This window comes from Acipenser ruthenus, chromosome 7 (genome assembly GCF_902713425.1).
Source record: "Acipenser ruthenus chromosome 7, fAciRut3.2 maternal haplotype, whole genome shotgun sequence".
Taxonomy (NCBI): domain Eukaryota; kingdom Metazoa; phylum Chordata; class Actinopteri; order Acipenseriformes; family Acipenseridae; genus Acipenser; species Acipenser ruthenus.
In genome coordinates this window covers 21,334,892-21,359,005 of record NC_081195.1, presented here as the reverse complement: position 1 = coordinate 21,359,005, position 24,114 = coordinate 21,334,892, and the positions used below count along the sequence as shown (strand labels likewise).

The following is a 24,114-nucleotide window of genomic DNA, read 5'->3' as shown; positions in this document are numbered from 1 at the left end:
ACAAAACCCATGAAGTTTAATTATGTCACCAAAATCATACTTCAGAGGAATATATGTTGTACTTTTGAAGTTAAATGTATAATATGGTGTAAAATCGGTAAGCTTTTCAGCATCTACTAGCTCCGTTGCCTGTGCAAGGTTGGGAATATCAACCTCATAAGCAAGAAAATTTATGTTCAAGCATTGAGCGGCAGTGTGCGCGCTCGAGTCCTGGGAAACATAGTGCCAGTGAGTGCGGTGCGGTGCGGTGCGGTGCGGTGCTGTGCTGTGCAGGGACGTGCTCTTGTCTGCCGGTCCGCGGCTCACTCCTCCTCTGCAGCGAAACAGATACAAACAACAAACCAAAAAGGTAAACAGTACAAGCTCCGGCCATCTGTACATGTCAGCGCAAGGCAGCGTACTGAGATAGCTGCTTCCCCTTTGTACCGACAAAGCCCTCTCTGCCGTCGCCATGGTTTCTCCAATAGAGGAGGTGCAAGTGCTGTTGCTTTTCCAGTTTTTACATATTTAGCCTCTAATTATTAATATATAAACATTATATCGTCTTAAATTCAAGTATTGTCAATGGTTAGATATCACATTACTCCATATTAAACGTATTATTCAAGTAAGGGTCCACAAATTTATATAAAATGTTATAAATATTGGTTATTGTATTTTACACACTCAGTCTTCATGTTTGTTTGGTAGGCTATACGTTGTAATTCAAAGTCTGCCTCTAAATTTAGTAGGACCCTTTTTTTAACCATGCTCATTCTGATTTTCCATATTTTCACACATGACATATTTCTTTTGTATTCGGACCAATTTACTACTTTTATAATACACATTTTCCACAATATATGTGCATCTGCCATATAGTAAAATGTGCGATCTAAGAATTGATGGTAAATCTTATTAAGTAAGAGTTAATGGAATTATTTTGTTAGTTCTAACAAAAGGTGCTATTCATATTGCAGAGTATAAATAGAAGAGAGTGTGTGTGTATATGACAAGAAAACCAAAGAGTTTTTAATCTGTGTTATTGCCTATGGTGATTGAAACTGACTTGCAGTAGGGAGATGCAGCTTTTATGTTACAGAATACTGCAGAGTACATCAATGAGAAGAGTCAATTGACACAAAGTATGTGCTTCATATGCAATGTGTTTGTAAACTTTTGTCCCAAAAAAATCCAAAAGGTCATACAGTTATCAATATCATTTATTTTTAATTTTTATTTGAACGAACAAGTAAACAAACAAAAAAAAAAACGACTTCACACTTAAATAGTTCAACAACACACAAACATACAGACTATACTTTAAAGAGCCCAACAGTGGAAAGAGCTCCGCCGTGGTTTTCTTTTGACGACGCAGTGCAGATCACAAGGCAGTGGTGCACAAGTCTTTCATGATTGTCATCTGAAACTATAAACAAACCCGTGGAGCTTTTACACAAGCTGGAGAGCGTGATGGAGGAAGTCTTACAGTTTGGATACAGAAGCACAGTTTGAACCGGTGGAGAGAGTTCAGCTAACTATAATGCCCTGCTTCACGCTAGCAAAACCAGACCCCACAGATTCCTTTATATATATATTGTTATGATTTATCATGTAACAGTAGCTTTTCCCCTCTTTCTCATATCTTCCTTACTCAAGCATGCATTTGTACTGCATATCAGTGGATACTACTCTTTAAGGGGCATTGTTAATTATCTCCCTATATTGTTAGCTATTGTTATAATATACAATATATTGAACTCTTCCCTTTTTCCATACATCTACAAGATGGTAGAAAACAATAGTTGTTAAACTCCTTTAGGCATGCATCTTAAAAATGTGTTTACAAAGTTATGCAGGAGCAGCAGGTTTATTTAGGTTTGATTCTTCCTTAACATACGGGGCGCTGGTTCCTGTTAATAAATCTCCTTCTCTGTGGTTGACTCCACTTGGCCGATCATGGTGGCGTCTCCTTTTCCTCCTGGTTGGTTTGCTTCTACATTGGATTGCTCGCTATGCTTCTGTTGTTCAGCAATCAGTTCAAGTCCTTCCAGAATGTTCTGGACCTTCCTGACCCCATCCCTCCGGGCCTGACGGACGTCGATCCTCCCCTCGGGATCCACGGAGTCCAGGGCCAGCAACTCTTTAGTCAAGAACTCTTCCAGCATCATGTAGCGTTTGTCATTTTTCTTCCCTTCAAAGTTCTTGACTTCTTCCTCCAGTTTCTGAACCCTGTCAACGATCTGCTGAACCTTAGCCAGGCCTGGGTGGTTTGGTGACGATTCTTCTGGTTCTTCTGGCTTCAGAGGAGGAACCTCTTCCGGGGCGGCCATCGTATCCTGTGGGATGCTCTTTGTTGTCCCAAAGATCTTGGCCTCTGTCTTCTCAGGCATGGGGAGTGGCTGTCTGAGGTCGCACTCCTTGTAGAGTGGCTGAACCGGGATGTAAGCCTGGGGGATATCCGCCCCGCACGGGCTGCCCCGTTCCTCCTGGTGCATTCTGGGAGGTGACTCTTGACGAGGGATCTGGTGTTGAACCTGAAGACACAAGATAACAGTATAAGGAATGGGAGTCCTCCATGGAAACTCCTGCCTTGTCTGGGCAGAAATATTTTCGATAATAATTAATCCAGTGTTTAATTGTTGACTCGGGATCTCCATTATTACCTCAAATCATACCACCGGAATGCCATTATTCTTTAAACATACACATTTTAATTTCACCACTATTAGCAACTAGTGGCTGCAGAATGTCTATTTGACAAACAGAGTGACCCAGTGACAAGCAGGTTTTAATGGGAGAGGAGGGACTAGCATACATAGACACTAGTAGTCCTATAACTCTATATTTAAATGGTGAAATCATAATCAGCCCCCTATCTCGCATTCTCTTCATCAACTTTCTCCTTTTTCTCAATGAAAATAACAAAGGACTAAATAAAGGTGGGTTAAGTATAGAAAATAATATAGCTGAATTGTTTAACTTGCATATACAGCGACTCTCAAAAGTATTCAACCCCCTTGGACTTTTCCACATTTTATTGTGTTACAACATGGAATCAAAATGGATTTAATTAGGAGTTTTTGCCACTGATCAACACAAAAAAAGTATCAAAGTGAAAAATAAAATCTACAAATTGTTCTAAATTACAATTACAAATATGAAACAGAAAATAATTGATTGCAAAACCTACTGAAGTCTGCAAGAGACCTGGGACTTGGGAGAAGATTCATCTTCCAGCAGGACAATGACCCCAAACATCCAGCCAAAGCCACACTAGAGTGGCTTAAAAACAAAAAAGTCAAGTGCTGGATTGGCACAGTCAAAGCCTGGAACTCAATCCAATTGAGAATATGTGGAAAGAGTTGAAAATTGCTGTTCACCAAAGGTCCCCATCCAACTTGACGGAGCTTGAGCAATTTTGCAAAGAAGAATGGGCAAAAATTGCAGTGTCCAGATGTGCAAAGCTGGTAGAGACTTATCCAAATAGACTCATGGCTGTAATTGCTGCCAAAGGTGCCTCTACCAAATATTGACTCAAGGGGGTGAATACTTATGCAATCAATTATTTTCTGTTTTGTATTTGTAATTAATTTAGAACAATTTGTAGATTTTATTTTTCACTTTGACATTATGGACTTTTTTTGTGTTGATCAGTGGCAAAAACTCCTAATTAAATCCATTTTGATTCCATGTTGTAACACAATAAAATGTGGAAAAGTCCAAGGGGGGTGAATACTTTTGAGAGCCACTGTAATTACAAAGCAGTATATAAAAGAGTTCTAAGATTGTGATCGTCTTTGTATGGGTTATATTGACGCTAGTACTGTGTCAACAGACACAGAACACACATAAAAAACAGCCAGGAGCCCTACATAGGACGCTAGTCCCTACCTGTGGCCCCATGGTGTGCACCCGGACTGGGGACTGGGCCCTCATCTGCTGAGGAATGCGAATGGGTGATGCTTCGCGGCTTGGCCGGTCTCTGGGACTCTGTGAGCGGCCAGGCAGGTAAGCCCAGTCCTCTGGCTGCACTCTGTGGTATATGGGCTGGTACTCAGGGTGTTGGGGCTGCTGGGGGGCCTGGGGTTGCTGCTGTGAGTGATGAGGCTGGGGCCGCCCTCCTGCTACTTCGTGGATCACCGGGATGGAAATGTAGCCTGGCAGGAGCTGGGGGCCTCCGCTGCAGGGCCTCCCAGGCTGGTGAGCAGGAGCTGCATGGGAGCAGTCTTGGGGGTGGGGGTGATGGTGATGGTGGTGCTCGTGGGGCTGCAAGGAAGACAGAGAGTTTCATTGAAAATCTGCTCAGACTGAAGCAATTTCTTCTAAGTTTTTAAAGTGTCTCATAGGGCTTTCAAAGTGCAGGCACAACTCCATTATCCAAACCTACTTCACATCCCCTTACACAGTAGGGTAGTTATTCACATTTTGGACTTTCGTTACATTGTTTTCCTAAAATTGTTCCCATCAGTAACCAATTTAATTCATGCACATTAATAAATTAGTTTTGACTTTTTATGTCAATACAGAAGTCACTGGGGGTGTATTATATTATAAAAAAAGAATCATTCATTACACTGCCATGCTCTGGAGAGTGTATCACTGTGTGGGGGTCTCTGTTCAACATTATCAGTGCTATAATGCAGTGTATTTCATAAGCACACTCCAGCATTACCAGCAATGGATTTGGAACAAATATTCCACAGTGTCTTTTATTTTCAATCAGAGTAAAAAAATTCTTTAGAGTTCCCTGTTGAGTATTTATTTATGTAATGTGTATTATAAATCACAAAGCCACTCTCAACTGTTCATATTTACTTTTAATATTAAGTTTGAATATGGCACTGCAATGGATTACCACTATAAAAAAAGACAATACCATTAGTCCATGACTATATGACATTGTTTACTATAGTGAAACATTTTAACATTACATGCAGTTGTGTGAAACTGCATAGTGTTAACAGAGTATTCCCAGCAAATCTTACTTCACGTGTTTTACCATCATTGTGTAGGTCTCACATTATTCTATATAAGACAAGCACATTATGGTAAACGTTTATTTTGACATGTTTTCAAAGCTACTAATGAACAAAATTTGCCAAAAATACCATTTCAAAACTCAAATACTCCTTTATCATGATGTGTGCATCTGTTATATCCTGGATCGTGCAATATGAGACATATGAAATTATATGAATGCATAATAGGTTTGATTTAACGGCATTATTGGGTTAGCTATCCTAGCGCATGTGAATCAATAAGCAGCTCTCCCACACAAACGGCATTATTTACCTACACTAACATGGTATATGAGAGCTGTCGGAATGTTTCTAGTCAGATATGTTGTCATGGTAAGCTTGGATTCCTGGGCTTCTCACCTTTCTGTGCACACTCTGCTTCATCAGAAATCAGACTTTGTTGACTGCCCACTTAGTTTAAATCCCATGGTAGTTTTAAAGCTTTTTGCCAGTTCATTATATTTTATAAACCCTAACTGCATCAACCTATGTGTGTGTGTGTGTGTGTGTGTATATATATATATATGTAGCCCAGTCCCCCAGAGGCAAATGGCATAAGAGGTCCGCTATGAAAGGCTTTGAGAAACAATCCCCAATCCTGTTTAATGTTACACTAAAATCTGATTCCTGGGTGAATGTTTACTGCATTCTTTAGCAGTCTGTGTACATTGTTGGCTTCCCAATTTGTTTACATTACCCAAGATAGTTAAGGCTGTAAACATACACAAGCTTCCTCCCTCTAACTCAGCCACTCTGCAGCAGTGGAGGTTATGAATGCCATGTGAAAGCTCTGCTTTAGCTCCGCAAAACAGCAAAACATTGAAAGTGTTTTAGTTTTACAAGAAAAAGCTTTCAATATGACTTTATGAGGTAACAAAAATATGTGAAATGTATGGGGCCAACCAAAATAATGCAAAAACGCCCTCCAAAGATTTCCCTGCGCTCTAAAAACACAGGGATCTAGAATGTAGCAGTAAGGCTCTAATGCAAAGCAGGCTCATGTGATAGGCACAGGAGAATTACCTCAGGTCCTTGTGAGAGCGGGCCCTGGCAGCCGGCAGCTGTCCCTGCCTGTCCACAGAGAGGATCAGAGGGAGACGCCTCAGAAGGGGGCCTGACGGGAGATGTGGGCCGTCCTATGTGTGCCTGCGTGGGGGAAGGAGCCCGGACCTCTGTTTTAACCCTGTGCATGCTGGGCTGTGCGTACGAGTAGTAAGGTTGCTGCTGCAGGGGCCGGTGCTCCAGGCCCTCGTGGGCGATGGGGATGGGGATGTAGCCCTGGCGCAGGCTGGGGTACTGCATTTCCCTGATGTAGTGCTGGTGGCTGTCCTGGGAGGACTGCGGTGACAAGGAGGGTCCATTGGATGACAGTTGCCTTTCCTGAAAGAAGGTGGAAGTTCAAGGTTATCTGATCCTAAGTGTCTATCCATAAGATCACAAAAACAATATGTTGCTGTAACCCGCCCGACATCATTTAAACAGCTACTCATATTTTGTCCCAGTTTCTCCCGGTGCACTCTTATCTTCAAAACACTGTTTGAGCAGAAAAATCTATAAATACATACACACTTTAGATGTCCACTATGGCAATTCAAGTAGGGTTTTATTTTGGAAAATGAATAATTAATTTTGGGGTCTCAATTATTTATTCCACTGATAACTGTATTATCACTGAAAACCATGTTTCTGACAGAGTTCTTCTCTCTTCCTGTATTGTGGTCGGCAGCAGTGGAATGGATTTATTTGAAAAGGCAACATTCAAAAAGCTGACCAGGAAAACGGGGAAGGGGGTGAGAGAGAAAAAAGTGACATCATTATTTTGAAATCACAATCATGTCTCTTTTACACAAAAATAGAAGTCTTCTTTGACAGTACAGATTGTTTACACCCCATGGGTCGTTTTTAGCTTTAGGGACCCAAGCAATACATTCTGCAATTTATAAAACCACTTATTATTCCAATTATTTAAGCAATATCAAGTATTTTTTTTTGTAGCTGTGGAAGGGTGTGGATATTCACTGACACGGGAGACAGAAGAGTGTATTTGACAACACCGCACAGGTGCCCAGTTTTATTTATGACTTTTGTTTTTCTTTTGCCAGTGCATTAGTTTAGCCCCCAGAGGGCGTGTTGTCCATGGCCTGAATACCAGCGATGGCAGACAGGACCACAGAAATACCCACAGGTGAACAGACCCGCTGACGCAGCCACAGCTAACCTCAAAACAATAATAACAAATGGTGAAATCAGAAAGAGAAAATAAAACACAGTAATCAAAAACTACAAAGAAAAGATCCTGCACTCGGCAGCACAGATCTCACCCCCTGCTGCAGTAGCATTAACTTTTTTTCCCCCCTTTTCCAAAAATGTGTAATTTAGTGCATTTCATACTGCAGTAAAAACACTTTGGAAATACAGAAATGCAGCAGTAGGAGGCTATAACTGGCATATTAAGCTCTGGCAATGGTCTTTTCCCAAATATTTTGTACTATTAATAGCATTTACAGATAACACCCACAGAGACATTTGCAACAGAAACACCATCCTTTTAATCTTTTTTAAATATGTAAGCAGGAAATGAATATATTTGTGTGTGTATATATATATATATATATATATATATATATATATATATATATACAATATCTTTCTTGTTTTAGCTGCAGATAGCCAATGTAAATTGTTAGGTATCATTTTATAGTTTTTTTGTTGTGAGAAAGCTTACTGAATCTCACAACAACAGTAATTTATATAGAGCCATATTTTCAAGGCATTTACTCCAGTCTTTAATTAAACGCTATTTTTTTTAAACAGGTAAAAACACCTGCTTGATTTAACAAAACTAGAACCAAACAACTAATTTATATATTTAAAGTTCACTTACAGACTGAAGGTGTTTTTGTTTTTCATTTTGTAACATCAACATGATTTTTACTCCTTTCCAAAATAGGAGTTAATTAAAGAATGGAGGAAACGCTTTGAAATTGAGGCCCATAGTGCCTTACCAAGCCAGGGCACAGTATACTGTGTAAGCTGGTCTCAGATAAGCAAAACAGTAAAATACAATGCTCTCACATTACAGTAAGAAGAGAAGCTGTGAAGGAACTGACAGCAAGGACTGCTCTCTTTAGTTGCTTGGGGCTACCAAAATATTAAAGAACACAAATACAATATGACAGCCTATAAATTTAATGAATACCTAAAATACTATACTGTTAAACAATGTTGTTCTTTTGTTTTGACCTATATTTTTTAAACCTCCTCTGGATTCTATTACAGTATTCTATTTAAGGGCCTGTGAAACCCATTTGTTTCTACGGTAACCACAATGGTAAGTGTATAATTAAGTTGTACAATATCAACCTACTGTGTGAATGGATATTAATATTCCAATACACAAATGCCAATTAATGCAATATTAAAAAAAGGAAACTTCCAAATGTTCATTAAAACATGCTCCTTGACCATTCAAGTTAGGTAACACCCCATACATTTAAAAAAAATGATTTTTGCGTATTGAAGAAGGGGTTTAACTTTTTTTTTTTGTAAAATGTTATTAGTATAATAAAATACACAGTGCTTGAATATGCATAATCTCTTACTGCTGAAAGTATGCTAAGGTGACACTCACAAACAAGTTTCAAAGGGGGAGTCAAAGTTAAGACTACATTTGGACAATGTATAACAACTGCACTGCCAACAAAACCTGCTTTCTGCACATATGAAATAATGTAGAACATTTATTTCTTAATTAATACCTTAGATATACTTAAAAAGGGCTGAGAAGGTATACCAAAATGACATTTGGTCTTTTACCTACTGTATGATACAACGCCTAGACCTGTGGGTCTTTCAAATTAATCAAACTGTTAATCTTAAACAACGAACAAACAAATTGGAAGATTCATTTAAGGAACCAAGTGTGTGCCTACTGCAAGTGCTAACATTAAGTGTTACATTTCTCTTTCTCAGAAAATGGTGTTAACTGCATTTTAGCATAAAGACTCTGGTAAATAGGAGGCTGTGTAGTCCAGTGGTTAAAGAAACGGGCTTGTAACCAGGAGGTCATCGGTTCAAATCCCAGCTCAGCCACTGACTCATTGTGTGACCCTGAGCAAGTCACTTCACCTCCTTGTGCTCCATCTTTCGGGTGAGACTTAATTGTAAGTGACTCTGCAGCTGATGCATAGTTCACACACCCTTGTCTCTGTAAGTCGCCTTGGATAAAGGCGTCTGCTAAACAAACAAATAATAATAAATAAATTGTCCTCTGGTTTTAATAAAATGTCAGGTATTTGCTGCTGCCATTTTTAGCCTAACTGGAATCAGTCCTCCAGCGGCAGGCAGTGCTGTGTTGTGAAATGCATTCTTTGTGACGCTTGTGTAAACTGTGCTTTGTTCTGTTATCTCAGGGTACCAGCATCCAGAATCCTAATGCAAGTGAGTTGCACAGATTGAGCGAATATGCCAATAAAATGGCTGGGTTGGTAAAATAAGATGAATCTGTATCTATGCAGGGGATTATGACTAATCATGGTACTGAAGAGTGGTTGTGAATTTAAATGGTGACTGTATTTACATCTGCTTCTGAACCTGGCATAGGTCAGTGGATGACAGTGACCTGGAACCATGCTGATACACTTCATTGCTGTCTAAATGAAACATCTAGAGGCAGTCCTCCTACACAAACAAATCCAACATGTTCAAAAATAACAGATGCCGGTGTTTAATTACCATGCGTCTCCATTTCATGAAAATAGGTCTCTGTCTCTCTGTATATAAATATACATACAGTATATACACATATACAAGGTGATTCATAATCTGCACAGCATTGCCGGAGCACTGTGAAAACGTGGAGGGAACGTGGAGGATGATGTCTGTGATGGAGACAGGGTGTGACACGCCATTTGGCCACCTGAGGGTTGTTCATTAAGGTCAACATTGAAGTAAAATTGACATTTGTTGTTGTTAATTATGTGAGCCATGCTCATGAAAGGAGAGGAACAATGTGACCCTTCTGTCAGCTTTGTCTCTAAAAAAAGTAGACATGTAGGTGAGGCTGGCAGCGATGAAAGGTCACCTTATCACATGAATGGAATGGAATTAAAAAGGCTGTTCAGATCTATCACTTAAGGATTCTCCAGACAAGCTTAAAGCAGCTCACTCCCAGGGAACAATATGGGAGCAACAGAACCCAGAATCACTCACACTGATTGCAAACACCATCCGATAGTAAGGGAAAGGGAAAAATAAAACTATATTTTTGCAGCTAACATTGAAACCTGCTTAATGAACACTTTAGGGGAAAACGAACGGTGCTCTTTATAAATTTACCACAATGGGTAATTTATATTATCAACATTTTCCCAATATTTAATTTGCTACCTATATACTGTTGAAAGTTTTGTATCCTGTCTTTGTATTGCTGATATACAGTTTTTTTCTTAGATCATCATTTCCCACGCCTACTAATACTGAAAACATTGCTTGTGAAAAGGCACTTCAAGGCTGATTGTGGGAAAGCACATCAGTACTCCACAGGCATCAGTATAAAGAGTAATGCTGTTATCAGTCCTCACCTCACTTCAACACAATCAGCCTTGAGGAACTGCAACTGAACATCAGGAGAAGACATGTTTGAGAGCTCTATAGTGACGACAGGGGTGCTTTTAACTTCTATGATGTGCTGACCAACCAGCTGCCTCTCCTATTGACTGACATGCCTTCAGCCAGTAACATTCTTTGATCCTGAAGTCACTGCTCAACTCAGCACCTCGCCTAGGATATGCAAGTGTAACAGATTTCCTGTAAGTAAGGTACAGAAACTGATAACTTTCTTTAACCTAGTGTAGTAGCAGATATATCAATGAAATTAAAACACATATTTGCTATCCCATACATTTCTTTTAAAACTGCACATTTGAGACGAGTGTAGCAAATTGAATTATTTTGCTAGCTTCAAGCACTTTAAGGCACTAAAAATAACAATTATGTGATGAACTAAATGCTCAACAGCATGTAAACAAACTGTTTTCTTAAACTGCACAAATAAACCACTCTGCAAACAGCAGAGACAGAAACCCTTCTGAGAATCTGACAAGCACATTCTCGCTTGGCTAACCGGCGCCAACAACACTGCTCAAAGCAAACTGATCGAATGTTTAAACTCTGGGAATAGGGGGTGGCTCAGCTGGAACAAATTCAAGTTTGTTAAATTGAAATAACCCAGTGCATTGTTTTAACTATGTAGTTATTCTGCTCTACTTATGACAGCATGGTAAAATATAAACCAATGCCACATTCAGTGGAGTGAGGTAACCAGTGGTGTACCACAGGGATCAGTATTAGGTCCTCTGCTATTCCTAATCTACATTAATGATTTAGACTCTGATATAGTAAGCAAACTCGTTAAATTTGCAGACGACACAAAAATAGGAGGAGTGGCAGACACTGTTGAAGCAGCAAAGGTCATTCAAAATGATCTAGACCGCATTCAAAATTGGGCAGACACATGGCAAATGAAATTTAATAGAGAAAAGTGTAAAGTATTGCATGCGGGCAATAAAAATGTTCATTATAAATATCATATGGGAGATAGTGAAATTGAAGAAGGGAACTATGAAAAAAACCTAGGAGTTTATGTTGACTCAGAAATGTCTTCATCTAGACAATGTGGGGAAGCTATAAAAAAGGCCAACAAGATGCTCGGATATATTGTGAGAAGTGTTGAATATAAATCAAGGGAAGTAATGTTAAAACTTTACAATGCATTAGTAAGACCTCATCTAGAATATTGTGTTCAGTTCTTGTCACCTCGTTACAAAAAGGATATTGCTGCTCTAGAAAGAGTGCAAAGAAGAGCAACCAGAATTATCCCAGGTTTAAAAGGCATGTCGTATGCAGACAGGCTAAAAGAATTGAATCTATTCAGTCTTGAACAAAGAAGACTACGCGGCGATCTGATTCAAACATTCAAAATCCTAAAAGGTATAGACAATGTCAACCCGGGGGACTTCTTTGACTTGAAAAAAGAAAAAAGGACCAGGGGTCATAAATGGAGATTAGATAAAGGGGCATTCACAACAGAAAATAGGAGGCACTTTTTTACACAGAGAATTGTGAGGGTCTGGAACCAACTCCCCAGTAATGTTGTTGAAGCTGACACCCTGGGATCCTTCAAGAAGCTGCTTGATGAGATTCTGGGATCAATAAGCTACTAACAACCAAACGAGCAAGATGGGCTGAATGGCCTCCTCTCGTTTGTAAACTTTCTTATGTTCTTCTTATGTTCTTAAGACCGGAGCTTTACTTAGACTGCATATACATAATTAACAAACTAAGATTAGTTTGGGTTGTGGACAGTTAGCTACACCAAAGAAGGATTTGCCAGTTTCAGTATCCATGTTTACAGCATATATCACAGCTGGATTCAGTTAGATTAAAAAATCCACAGAAACAACATTGTTAATTCCAATATTGAAGAATATAAACTAAATAAGTTACTAATGTTCACACATGACTTAGAGAAACAAAAAAATACTGAAAATAATAACACACCATATTGGCACCGTATGGAGGCTGGACAATTGAGACCTCTTTCCCAGCACAGACTGTAATATCAGAAATGTTGCACGCTACCAGCAACTGACACCTCATCTGTAAATGGCCTATTGTGTACCGATGGTATGAAAATCAAACATCTACCAGTATGTATGAGTCTCTTCTGTGTAATTCTGTAAAAGGAAAGGGTTCTTATTTAAAAGACCTAAACTACAGCTGTATTTAGACAGACCGCTATTTAGATCAATTGAATTGTTCCTATTATTTGTTAAAGAACAGACAGATTAAAATGTAATTGATTATTTTATTTTTTTACTAACTGATGATGTTTGTAATCATTCTAAGTGGTTCTGGGTTCTGTTCTTTCAATATTATCATAATTGTTTTGTAAATCTGTCTTTACCCAGCTTTGAGTTGTTCTGATCACTTTGGAGAATCCTAATTGCCGGGACTGAACAGCCTTCTTTCAGCTCTGCCAGCCTCGCCTACTCTGCAGTACTTATGATTTTCCAGACAAGCCCAAAGAAAATTCAAAGCAATATTGGAGCAACAGAACCTGGAATCCCTCAGAATGATTACAAACACCATCAAACAGTCAGCAGTTAATTATATTTGAAGCTACTCCCTACTCTTACTCCCTTTGGTGTCTAGGTCAGTATTAGTCAGTGAAAGCTAGCTCTGATTAAAGGAAGCAATGGAAAGCTGACAGGTACTCTTTACTGTGAACCCGTCAATGGAAACTCTCACAGTCTGCCTACATTTCCCAGGCATCACACCACTGGAGCACTGCAAGTTTATAATGAGGTGATAATTTCACCTAGCAACAACACCCACATCAACAATAACAACAACAGCATCAGACTGGCATTTGTGCTTGAATGTACATGCCAAGGAAAGAGGACACTGAAGACTACATGCGATTTCACAGCAAAGAAGGCCTATATGAAGCTTTCATTTAAACCATCCCAAAAATATATTTTTTAATATATGGAATTATATATTTTTTAACCTGAAATGCATTTATAATATATTTTCTTAAACATGACATGTTGCTTAAATATATTTATAATATACTATAAATGTATTTTGTAAATCAACATATTGACATTTATACATTTTATTTTTCTAAATTATATTCAAAATACATTGTAAAATATGTTGTAAATAAATATATTCACATTAATATATTTAAAAGTGTATGCAGTGTTTTCAAACAATATATTTATATATTGCATATAATGGGAGACTGCGACGGTCAGGCAGCACTAAATGTAAAACAAGAAGGCTTCATAAGTTTATCCATGTACAGCAGATAAAAACACAGACACTGTGATTTGAATTCGGTAAATAAGTTTATTCTTGACGGAACAAATATGGCCGTTAATCAATCTTTCTGCAGATACCGAAGTGTTACAGATACCTCATAAAAAATAATGGGGCTAAGCTTAGTATTTAGAAGAAGAAAAAAGAGAGGTCAATAACAATCAAGGACACAACAGGCTGTTCATATTTTAAGACACCTTATATTTAAACTGTATGCCTACCAATATGAAAAAAGAGTGAAATTGTAAAAATGTATTTCCAGTTTATTAGTTTTTTTTTTTTACTTTCATAGTTCTATTTTCAGCAACAATTCCATAGCTTTTTAATTGGAAGCAGCAGTTTTTTGTAACGTCTCATAGTTTCAGAAGAACAATGTTAGCAGGTCTACAGAGAAGCAGCCCAAACACCTGTTGTAATGCAAAGAGCCTTTTAACATATGTTGAAAGCTTTTCATTTTTGTACTTGAGTGTTTTATATACACTGAATTTTTACAAAATGTTGATATATTCCGTTATGTTTAAAGATAGTAGTTATTTTTAAGTGAAATTGCGGAATTCCATTCCTTTCTTATTTATTTGCTTCATATCTGTTTGGTGGAACACATGCAAAATATGGTGTGTGTCCAGGCACTTTACATTATGTAATATATTGTGAATACATTATATAATACATGTTTAGTAAATATATTGAATAATAATATTTTAAATATATTTAAAATATGTTTAGGAAAATACATTGTAAATATATTTTCCATATGATGAAAACGGGCCAATTTTGTAATATGTTAAATATATTTTATATAACGTTACATACATAATACATATATATTTTCCATATATTTTATCATTCCCAAAGACTATGAGTTTTATATGAATAATATGTTTACAAAAATATATTTAAAATATATATTTTTTAGTATGGGATTGAGGATCTCTAGAAGTCAAATGCTGTAGAAGTTTGTAATAGTTCACCCGACCTCCATTTTCAGCTCATGGGCCAAACTGAAAAGCCTCCAAACAGACCTGCCCTCACTGAAATCCAATGCATTTAGCCTGAAAACAGCCAATCCTATGTTTAGGCATATAACTTGCACAAATCATAAAACATAATTCTTACAAATACTTTAAGTCTGAAATGACAGAAATAGCTGGGCTTCCATTGAGGGGGACTGCTAATGTTATAATTAACTGGATTGAACATGATTGACCTTACAGTCAGTGTGTTACCATAGCCCTATGTGCTTTACAATGCTTACCTATGCGTTACCATGCTTTCACTAGGTTGTATTGCTTTGCGATGCGAAACTGTAGAAGTGTGACACTGTATATTGGCAAAGTTTTGTTCTGGTGTTGGCCTTCTGCGAGCCATCCTTTCCATAGCAGTGCAAAATCATTTAAAGGACACGAGTAAGAAACTTAAATAATGTACAGGCTCCTCTTTCTAACTGCTGGATATTGCTATAATGCACTCCAACTAGGGCCTATGGGGTCATTGTCCATTTTGTTCATAATTTTCAGAGATCAACAGTAACTGGAATGACCCGAGAAGAAACATGAAGAGCCCTATTCACTGAGCTTTCATTCAGGAGGTGTTTAAAGAAGTCTGTTTTTATTAATAAAATAACTCACCTATGCACAGGATGACAACTGGACACAACATAAGATGCACTGACATGTTTGCAAAGCCTTAATTGTGATCGGTTGATTGCTTGTATGTGAAACCAAATTAGGGAAAACAAGATTTTACTGATTTTCTGTTACAAAAAAGAAAACAAGATGTCATTGGTGCAATTAGTTGGCATAACGTACTAGGCATTACTTTTTGGAATTACTGAATAGAGAGTTTATTTAAAAGAGTACAAATAATTTATTTAGTAAAAACCTCAATAAAACAACTATGAATTATTAGAGTAATATAACGATTGAAGCACAATCAACAGATTGCTTGACAAATGTGATAAACGTTTCACAAGGCTCTATGTACTGTAATACCCCCACACTTGATTGTAACAGCAACCATATCAGCCCTGTCAAAATGCTCACATCTCCAGGTGGCTGATAAAGCAGTGATTATTATGATTACAGCACAATTCAGCAGTTGCTGTGGTAACCCAAGTGTCTGTGTTACAAGTGTGTGGATTCCAGGAATCCAACAGGCTGGCCTGCAATTCCAAATCTCACAATGGCAGATAAAGAGGATGCCAACGAAGCACGGCACTATGTAGTAATTGCAGGGTAAACTGGTGACAAGAAAGATGCTTGAGATTGTGTTGGTGCAAGCCCAACAACAAACCTGAGGTACACAGTGACACAGAACAGCAAGCTATCAGAACACATTCCCACAAACAACAGGACGAGCTTTAAAACGAGAACACGCGTACACAATTACATATCATAAGAACATAAGAAGATTTACAAATGAGAGGTGGCCATTTGACCCATCACCACTGAGTGTAAAGAAGGGTATCCTACCCTCTGTCCTAAGTTTGTCTCCACTCTATTTCCAACTGGGTCCTCTGGTCCTGGTCTCTATGATGCACTTAAAATAGTAAGTATGGGGTGGTCTTTTTACTGAGGTAGTCTTAAAGCGGGGTCTTACTAGACCACTTAAATAATGAGCAATTCCATATTCTTCATAAATATAATCTATTTTTTTATGTTTGCTTGTGAAAACTATACTATTAAATTGATGAGTGCAGTACCTTCTTGTCACCTAGGCTATACATGATGGAATTAAGAAACCTAGAATACTAAAAGTCCTGCAAAAACACGTGTTACTAGACATGCTCATAAGTGTAAGCCATGATTGTTGGAATTGGTATGCTGCAACTTCCAGAAAACTGGATGGGTTAATCCCTTTATGTACTCAATAATAAATAAACAAAATCACTTGTCATGATAGGTCTTAACACCCAGTTAAATACAATTACATTTCTGAATCAGGCTGATTCCTTCCTTCCTTTTTTAAGTGGCAGTAGTAGCACAAGGTATTAGGCTGCATTAGTTGTAACATATTAATGGTATCAATCAATTCAAAATTCTTAAACCGCGTTTCATCACGTCAATGCTTTACTGCACCTTTCTATGATTTTACCATGCAATACTGCAGTTAACTTTTATAAGGACGTCTCCGCCATTAAAACTATTGTTACAGGAGACAGCTATTTATATCACCCTTTTTAGTATCATTTGGTCTAAATGTACGTGTAGCTTGCACCATTTATAATTGCCGGCAGCTGTCCACTTCCAGCAGATTCTCCATGTGACACTTCCTACAGACACCTGCAACTGTCGGTTAAAACGCTAAATGCCAGCCAACAGGCTATTGCTCTGTACAGTCAGCAAGTCCAGAATCTTTCAACCGGGAAAATGTTAATATTTTTTCATCTGTTTTCGCAGTGGTCATTATTTAGCCTATTTATGTATTTATTTATTTTAGTTACAGGTAAAATACACTGCCAGGGCTATGGCATTCTTTCACAACGAGTTTTGAAACAATCGTGAAAAGAATCTTTGCCAGGAGTACTGTTCCTAGAAATGTCTACTAAGAACAAAACGAGACGAGAAGTAGTAGCTGTTGCACATGTTCGTACGTACATGATCCCTTTTAAGGATAACGTTAAACAAGATCACGGGCTTTAAAACAGCTTTAAATAAACATTATCTGACTCTGTGGGCTCAAAATAGTGAATGGCATTGCTTCATAAGACAGGACTGCAGTGCGTCATGCTGTAGTACCAAAGCACAGCCACGACTGGAGCGTGACAAGGACATATTTTAACTACTGTATACCACCCCGAGAGACATGTAATATCAATTTACTGATACAACCTGTATCTCGCATAAATATGTTTTTAACCTAGTTGCATACAAGGCGAACTGTAATTAAAACGAGTGTGTGGGTCTTCCCCGGCCGCTATTCAAGCATATAGGCTACATGCAGCAGCGCAATATATACACAAGAAAACATGACTTCTTAAAATGTCAACTTCGCATTTGTTAAAATAACGGCTATTATATGGCTTTCCCCTGAAGGTGTAATGTATCACGTGCGCTGAAATGACACTGGTATATCACCAACTGAATAAATCACAAACTTACAACACAATCTCCCATAGGAATACTACCTGCGTTAATTACAGTATTAATAAACGTCGTTAATCTCGTAGTCTTACCTCTTTTAGATCATGCCTGGGATCGTTCCAGGTTGTTGTCCTGTTGTTGTGATCCACGAAAAAAGGCCATCGAGTTTGAGGGTCAATTTTAATTTCCCAGCCTGGGGGGAGAGGGTCGTTTGTAGTCATCTGCACCATTGGAGACTGTGTCTTCATGTTATGAAGGATTGTAGGTTGCGAGAACTGTGCCATCTACCCCGGAGTCTGCCTCCTATATAAAATGTATTGGCTGACGTGTTCAAGGCGGGAGGGGGGTTGGAAATGTCTGGAATTAGATTGACTAATAATACTAAGACAAAAAAAAAGTTGTGACAATACACCCGACTGCCCTGGAAAGTTCTGGCCGTATCAAGCGAGAATGTGAGCCACTGCCCAGGCGAACAGCTCCTCCTTGAGTAATCAACCAGCTGCTTGCATCGCCCCTACACTGTACAGTACGCTGTGCGAGTGTGCACACACTGATCTGCTTTGAAGGCCTGTTATAAACGCTTTATGTCCGTTCTGTGGAGCCCACGCGTATAACCTCCATCCAAGCCCAGACCGATTCTGCACACTCAGATACTGCTACACCTCAGTCGTCAGCTCTCTGCGCTGGTCAGGCGTATTCATTTGAAATATTTCCTTCCAGCGGATCAAGCGCTGTTCCTAGGCAACACCAAACAGCTGATTTACATTGTTTCTCGTGAAGAACATGATTACACCGTGTAACAATTTTTTTTTTTTTTTTTGTTCCTGGGTAGTAAGTGTTATTTCTTAATTGCTTATGCCTCAAAAGTATATAAAATGGCTATTATTCCCCACAAACTTTGCTTTTGTGACCAGGACAGTGATATTTTGAAATTTACCTATTTTCCAGAACATTCCAGATAGATTCAGTGCTGAGTAAACTTGGAGTAACTTCTAGAACTTTCTAGAACTTTCCAGTAATATAAATAGTAGTATAAATACAGGGGCCTTAAGCCCACCAGTTCAGTTTAGTTCCAGCTGCCTAAGTGGATACATATCTGCATTTTTCTGAGATGGCATCAAGGTCATAGGAGACTTCAAAATGGTGGCATTCCTGATGGGTCTCCAAGGCGGTTTTACCAAGTTTCCCTGCTATCTTTGCCTTTGGGACAGCAGGGACACCAAGGCGCACTACCACAGGCGGGACTGGCCACAGCGGACCGAGTTCTCTGTGGGGAGGAACAACGTCAAATGGGAGCCACTGGTGGACCCCCGGAAGGTGTCATCCGTAGTCATCATACTTCAAGGCGTCCAGCAAGGTCTTGATGCTTTTGTAATCCTCTTTGAGGTGCACCGAGTGAGCCAGGGGAAGAGACGGGTACTTGTTACCATTATGGAGCAGCACGGCTTTGAGGCTCCTGGATGAGCTGTCAATGAAGGACAGTATAACGAGAACATGATGGGAGACTACATTTGGGGGCTGATTCGTGAAAATGATTTACAGTATAATCGTAAATCTCGAAAAACTACTCACTTCTAAATCTTTTGTTGTCATTTTTGTATTGCTTTAGTATAAATACATGTTAATTTGGATTCATATGTTGTTTTTTTCTGACTTTATGTGAACGAAAAGACACAAATTCACCCGTTTTCTCATTGGAAATAGGTAAATTTCAAAATATCACTCCTGGTCACAAAAGCAAAGTCTGTGGGGAATAATAGCCATTTTCTATACTTTTGAGGCATAAGCAATTAGGAAATAACACTTACTACCCAGGAACAAAAATTGTGTTACATAGTGTTATTATTATTATTATTATTATTATTATTATTATTATTATTATTATTATTATTATTATTATTATTATTACCCCTTCTCTGAAGGATATGCATTGTAATATTATGAAGTCACACAAAATAATTGTTAGCCTAAACACAATACAACTCAGACTTTATTTATTTATTTATTTATTTATTTAATCTAATACCACTGGGTACTCGTGCTATTTTTAGTTTTTTTTAAAAAAATTGTAGAAAGCAACACAAAATAGACTGCTTCATCCTGGTACATAATTCTTCCTGTTCTGTAGAAAACAAGTCCGATTGGAGTAAAATTGACTATAGCACAGGAGTGCGCTTTATATATGCCTATCTTCTTAGAGGAGACCGCTTCTATAACTCCCCAATATCTCATTGCAAAAGGAAAACGTTTTTTTCTGCTTCATATTTTGGTACAATAATACCCATTTTTAAAGTTAACAATACTATTTTTCAATATAATTTTGTAAAACATGATCCAATGCATACACCAAATGGTCAACCCCCCAGTAATGTTGTTGAAGCTGACACCCTGGGATCCTTCAAGAAGCTGCTTGATGAGATTCTGGGATCAATAAGCTACAAACGAGCAAGATGGGCTGAATGGCCTCCTCTCGTTTGTAAACTTTCTTATGTTCTTATGTTCTTATGTTCTTATATGTATATATAAGCCTGTAGATTTATGGTTTTGTGTTGTTCGCTGCACCTGTGGTGTATATAAGTTAAATTAAATCAACCTAATTACATTTTTTTAAAAACTCTAATCAGAAAATAATAAAACGAGTTTCATAGAGCCCTAACTGTTAATGTTATTTGTAATGTTAAAGCTGAAAATCATGTTAGAAATCACGCTCAAAATCCCTATTTCTGAATGCTAATAATACCGAAATACAGAAAAACGAAATAGTACAAATTTAAATTTCCAATGTTAGTGCATATGTTATTATACATTGCAATGCAGAATGCATCTGCCCTTTTTTGGAAAAAATATTTCCAATTTAAGATTGTATGTTTTACTGGGAAAATAATTATATAGCAATTTGTTACACATTTTAACAGTTCATTAATGTGAGTAAGAGCTTCATGCAGTGTCTGGAGTCTTCACTTCAGTATACAGGTTGCACAACTGATTTAACATGCCCTGGTGATAATTGCTTCTTTGTATATTATTTGTTAGATCAAAACTGTATTAATGACCTATATGCTTCTAATAAGCTCTTAATTAATGAAAATGAAACCTTCACTTCAGAATAGGGGCTGCAAAATGCTTTACTAGTGAACAATATCCTCCTAATACGCCCTTTATTGGAAACAAAGTCCAGCTCTGGGATAGAGTGCTATCCATGCATGGCCCACTTTGTTTTGCTGCTTTATTTCCAAGGTATTCATCAAGCAGCAGGTAGGACCTAATATGCCCAAGAACAGTCTTCACTTCAGTATAAGGCATACAAATCCTATATTAATGTCCAGTAACCTGTTAGTAAGGCATGTTTGAGAATGAGCATAATAAGTATCTAACAAACCCTTATTAGGAGGCTACACATGGTGTATTATGTGCTAATTCGTCACAAATAAGTACATAATAAATGCCTAATATGTACATAAGAACATAAGAATCTGTAGTGCTTAAAATAGTGTTACCAAATGTACTGTTTAGTATTGATATGTACATTCTACTTTGTCCGCAGCATTTGAATAATGTTTACATTACATTGATCTGCATGTGATTAAATACACAAGCGTTACAGTAAAATATGGTTTAATTACGATATATATTGGTAATTAAACCACATATATGTGTCTGTGTATGTATAATAGGCTTTACATATTTAGCAGTAGACATTTGTAATTGAAAACCCTGAACCAAATTTGAGTCATTAATGGCCTATATTCATCAAGCGTTTTCCGCAAATTTGGTGTTAGCATTATTTGTGGTCCAGTGGTTAAAGAAAAGTACTTGTAACCAGGTGGTCCCTGCTTCAAATCCCACATTTAGCATACATTTTTTTCTGGCTTGTAAGTTTGATTGCTAGAAATATCAACAGCTCAATACTGTGTATATTGCATGATTATTGATTTGTACTGAGATCTGGTGGTATTGTTAAACTGTATTACAGTATACTGCAGTTTTGATTGATAGACAGACTGACAAATACATATGGCCTGGTTTGGTCTGTGGAAAGGGTGGCAACCCTACCTGTAGGGGTCACTAGAGTGCAATGCGCTAACTAGCCCCAACCAATTGACCTATTTATCCAGCTTGTCCATGGATTTCCTGTTTCTACAGAATTATGGGAGTCATCTAGTCGTATAGCAATTAGAACGGTAGTGTGCCTTAAACCAAATACTTCTCTCCATAACCAAGAATCTGAGACAAGCATAGTGTAATGTATAACTGCAGATTCAAGATAATACTATATTATTTGCTTCATTTTAACCCTGGTAATCAGTGCCACTCAGAGAAATGTTCTGGCCTGGGAAGTTTATAAGTCAGCCTCCACTCCCAGATGAGTTTATTTTAATGTCTGCTGTCATTCCTTTTAAATAAAAGCTTGCGCAGAACAGCCACACATTCTTGGAATGCGAGGGGTAATAGCTTTGCGTGTGGTAGGAACACTGGCTTTCATTTTTCTTCTCAGCTGTAAAATAAAACTAACTGGCCAGTCCAGGCCCGGGACTAAATTTGTGATAAAACCCAGCACTTTCATCCTTATCAAATGACCAGCACCAGGTTTATTACAGAGTGATAACATAGACATTGAATGTATAAAAGGTCAGTGAGTAGATATCATTTTGAGATCTATTATTCCAGACTGAATCACTGCATGTTCTGTCTTTTCAGAATCACCACTTTCTGCACCATGTCTATCTGTGTGTGCATGTTCTGTACCGGTGCATTTATTTCAGCACTTATCCAAACCAAATGATTGCCTTTTTTACCACAAGTTATTGCAAGTATTAGAATGTGTTGCAATTCAGGTGGCCACTGACACATCCCCAGAATAGAGGGCATGCCCTTGGTAAAATCATCAAACATTGCGAGATTTAAAATAGCAAGCTCATTGCTGGCTGTTATAGTAAAATATGAATTATAATTTCTTTGCGACATTGGGTCCTATTATAGTACCTATAACACAAGAAGTAAACTTTAAACAGATGTTAACATTTTACCTTACGGATAATCAGCACTACACAGGAGGCTGTTGGAGTTGAAAGGCCATAATATCACATGATTTTGTTATTTTTCATCTGTTGCGATTCCAGTAAACAGGATCAATTTTATTTGAAAAAAAAAGTAGCATTTATCCTTCATCAAACACCCCGCAGCAAATATTTCTCCAATTTTGTTTGGGGTATATATTACATTTTCTCTTAAAAAAAGACATGTAAATGTAGTTTTCAAAACGTCGGTATACTCAGCAATTATACAATAATACAGAAAAATCACATGACAAGTACAGTTTTGTAACTGAAAACGAATGTTTTTTTTTTTTTTTTATGGCAGTAGCAGTACTTCGTATGATGTTCTACACGTTATAATACGCAGCACACGTTACAGATTACAATGTTTCTTGTTTTTGTTTTACTTTGATTTCACCAACACCAAGAATCATTACAAACAAACCCAAACACCTTCAACAACATCCCATAATAGTACTTGGTAAACTTTCACCTCGTGCCAAACGTGCAGGTCAAGCCTGTTGGTAGTTGTAGTTTGTATCTGGTTCAGACTCGTATCGATGACGGTTCAAAACGTCAAACGTCCAAACTACAACTTCCAGCAACCCACCAGAGTCGTTTACACATAAAAATAACAGGTGAGACTTGGCTGTTCCCATATTTTTTATCAACGGTAACCCAAGAATTGCCAACTGGTGACACAATAGCTGATACATTTTTAGCCTATTTTACACCTAAAAACGTTAACATTTTAATTTGGTGATTTGTCATACGTTTCCGTTCCTAGTTTTGTGGCCTGGAGAATGGCAATGCGCATGTGCAGCCCTGGGTTTCCTGACTCGCCGGTTTCCGCCATTTTCTACCTTTTACCAGAGAAAGAAATTCACCAGAGTCAGTTTGTACAGCACCAAAGTAAGCAGGGTTTGCACAGTAATAACAGGCAGGTGTCCCAGAACATGGATGACGACAGCTACCCCAAGACCCTGTAAGTATCAAATACAGTTTCCAGTTGTATTTTAATAACTTTGTTGTACTTTGATATCGTCAGAGCCACCCCCGCACCTAGACAACTAGTAAAACGAAGAGGCATCGATGATTCGAGCGACATCT

The 24,114-nt window shown here is 38.0% G+C and overlaps 2 protein-coding genes across 5 annotated transcripts in view; one reads left to right on the top strand and one right to left on the bottom strand.

Moving 5' to 3' along the window:
• Window positions 1-1,190: 1,190 nt before the first annotated feature.
• LOC117415270 (BAG family molecular chaperone regulator 3-like) lies at window positions 1,191-18,605 on the bottom strand. 2 transcript variants are annotated; one of them, XM_059026585.1, is made up of 4 exons: window positions 18,061-18,605; window positions 6,024-6,380; window positions 3,874-4,239; window positions 1,191-2,516 (listed from the first exon to the last, which is right to left on the bottom strand). In XM_059026585.1, the coding sequence occupies exons 1-4, from the start codon at window positions 18,250-18,252 to the stop codon at window positions 1,896-1,898; spliced, it is 1,536 nt and encodes a 511-aa protein (XP_058882568.1). In that variant the 5' UTR covers window positions 18,253-18,605; the 3' UTR covers window positions 1,191-1,895. The 2 variants fall into 2 exon arrangements, with proteins under 2 accessions (XP_058882568.1, XP_033881280.1); XM_034025389.3 differs by having other exon boundaries at window positions 3,874-4,248; window positions 18,061-18,603.
• A 4,993-nt stretch (window positions 18,606-23,598) lies between these two features.
• Window positions 23,599-24,114, top strand: part of LOC117415578 (nucleolysin TIAR) — a 32,099-nt gene continuing 31,583 nt past the window's right edge. For 2 of the 3 annotated variants that reach the window (XM_034026113.3, XM_034026114.3), the window contains exon 1: window positions 23,649-23,989. In XM_034026113.3, the coding sequence (XP_033882004.3) occupies window positions 23,808-23,989 (182 nt within the window). In that variant the 5' untranslated portion in view covers window positions 23,649-23,807. The other variant, XM_059026584.1, reaches the window with a different exon arrangement.

Excerpts from the sequence above, each read along its gene's own strand:
- LOC117415270 (XM_034025389.3), bottom strand. The coding sequence starts at position 18,252 with ATGGCACAGTTCTCGCAACCTACAATCCTTCATAACATGAAGACACAG. Across the intron at positions 4,249-6,023 it reads CGCTCTCACAAGGACCTGAG|CCCCACGAGCACCACCATCA; the intron begins GTAATTCTCCTG and ends TCTTCCTTGCAG. Across the intron at positions 2,517-3,873 it reads TGCACACCATGGGGCCACAG|GTTCAACACCAGATCCCTCG; the intron begins GTAGGGACTAGC and ends TTGTGTCTTCAG.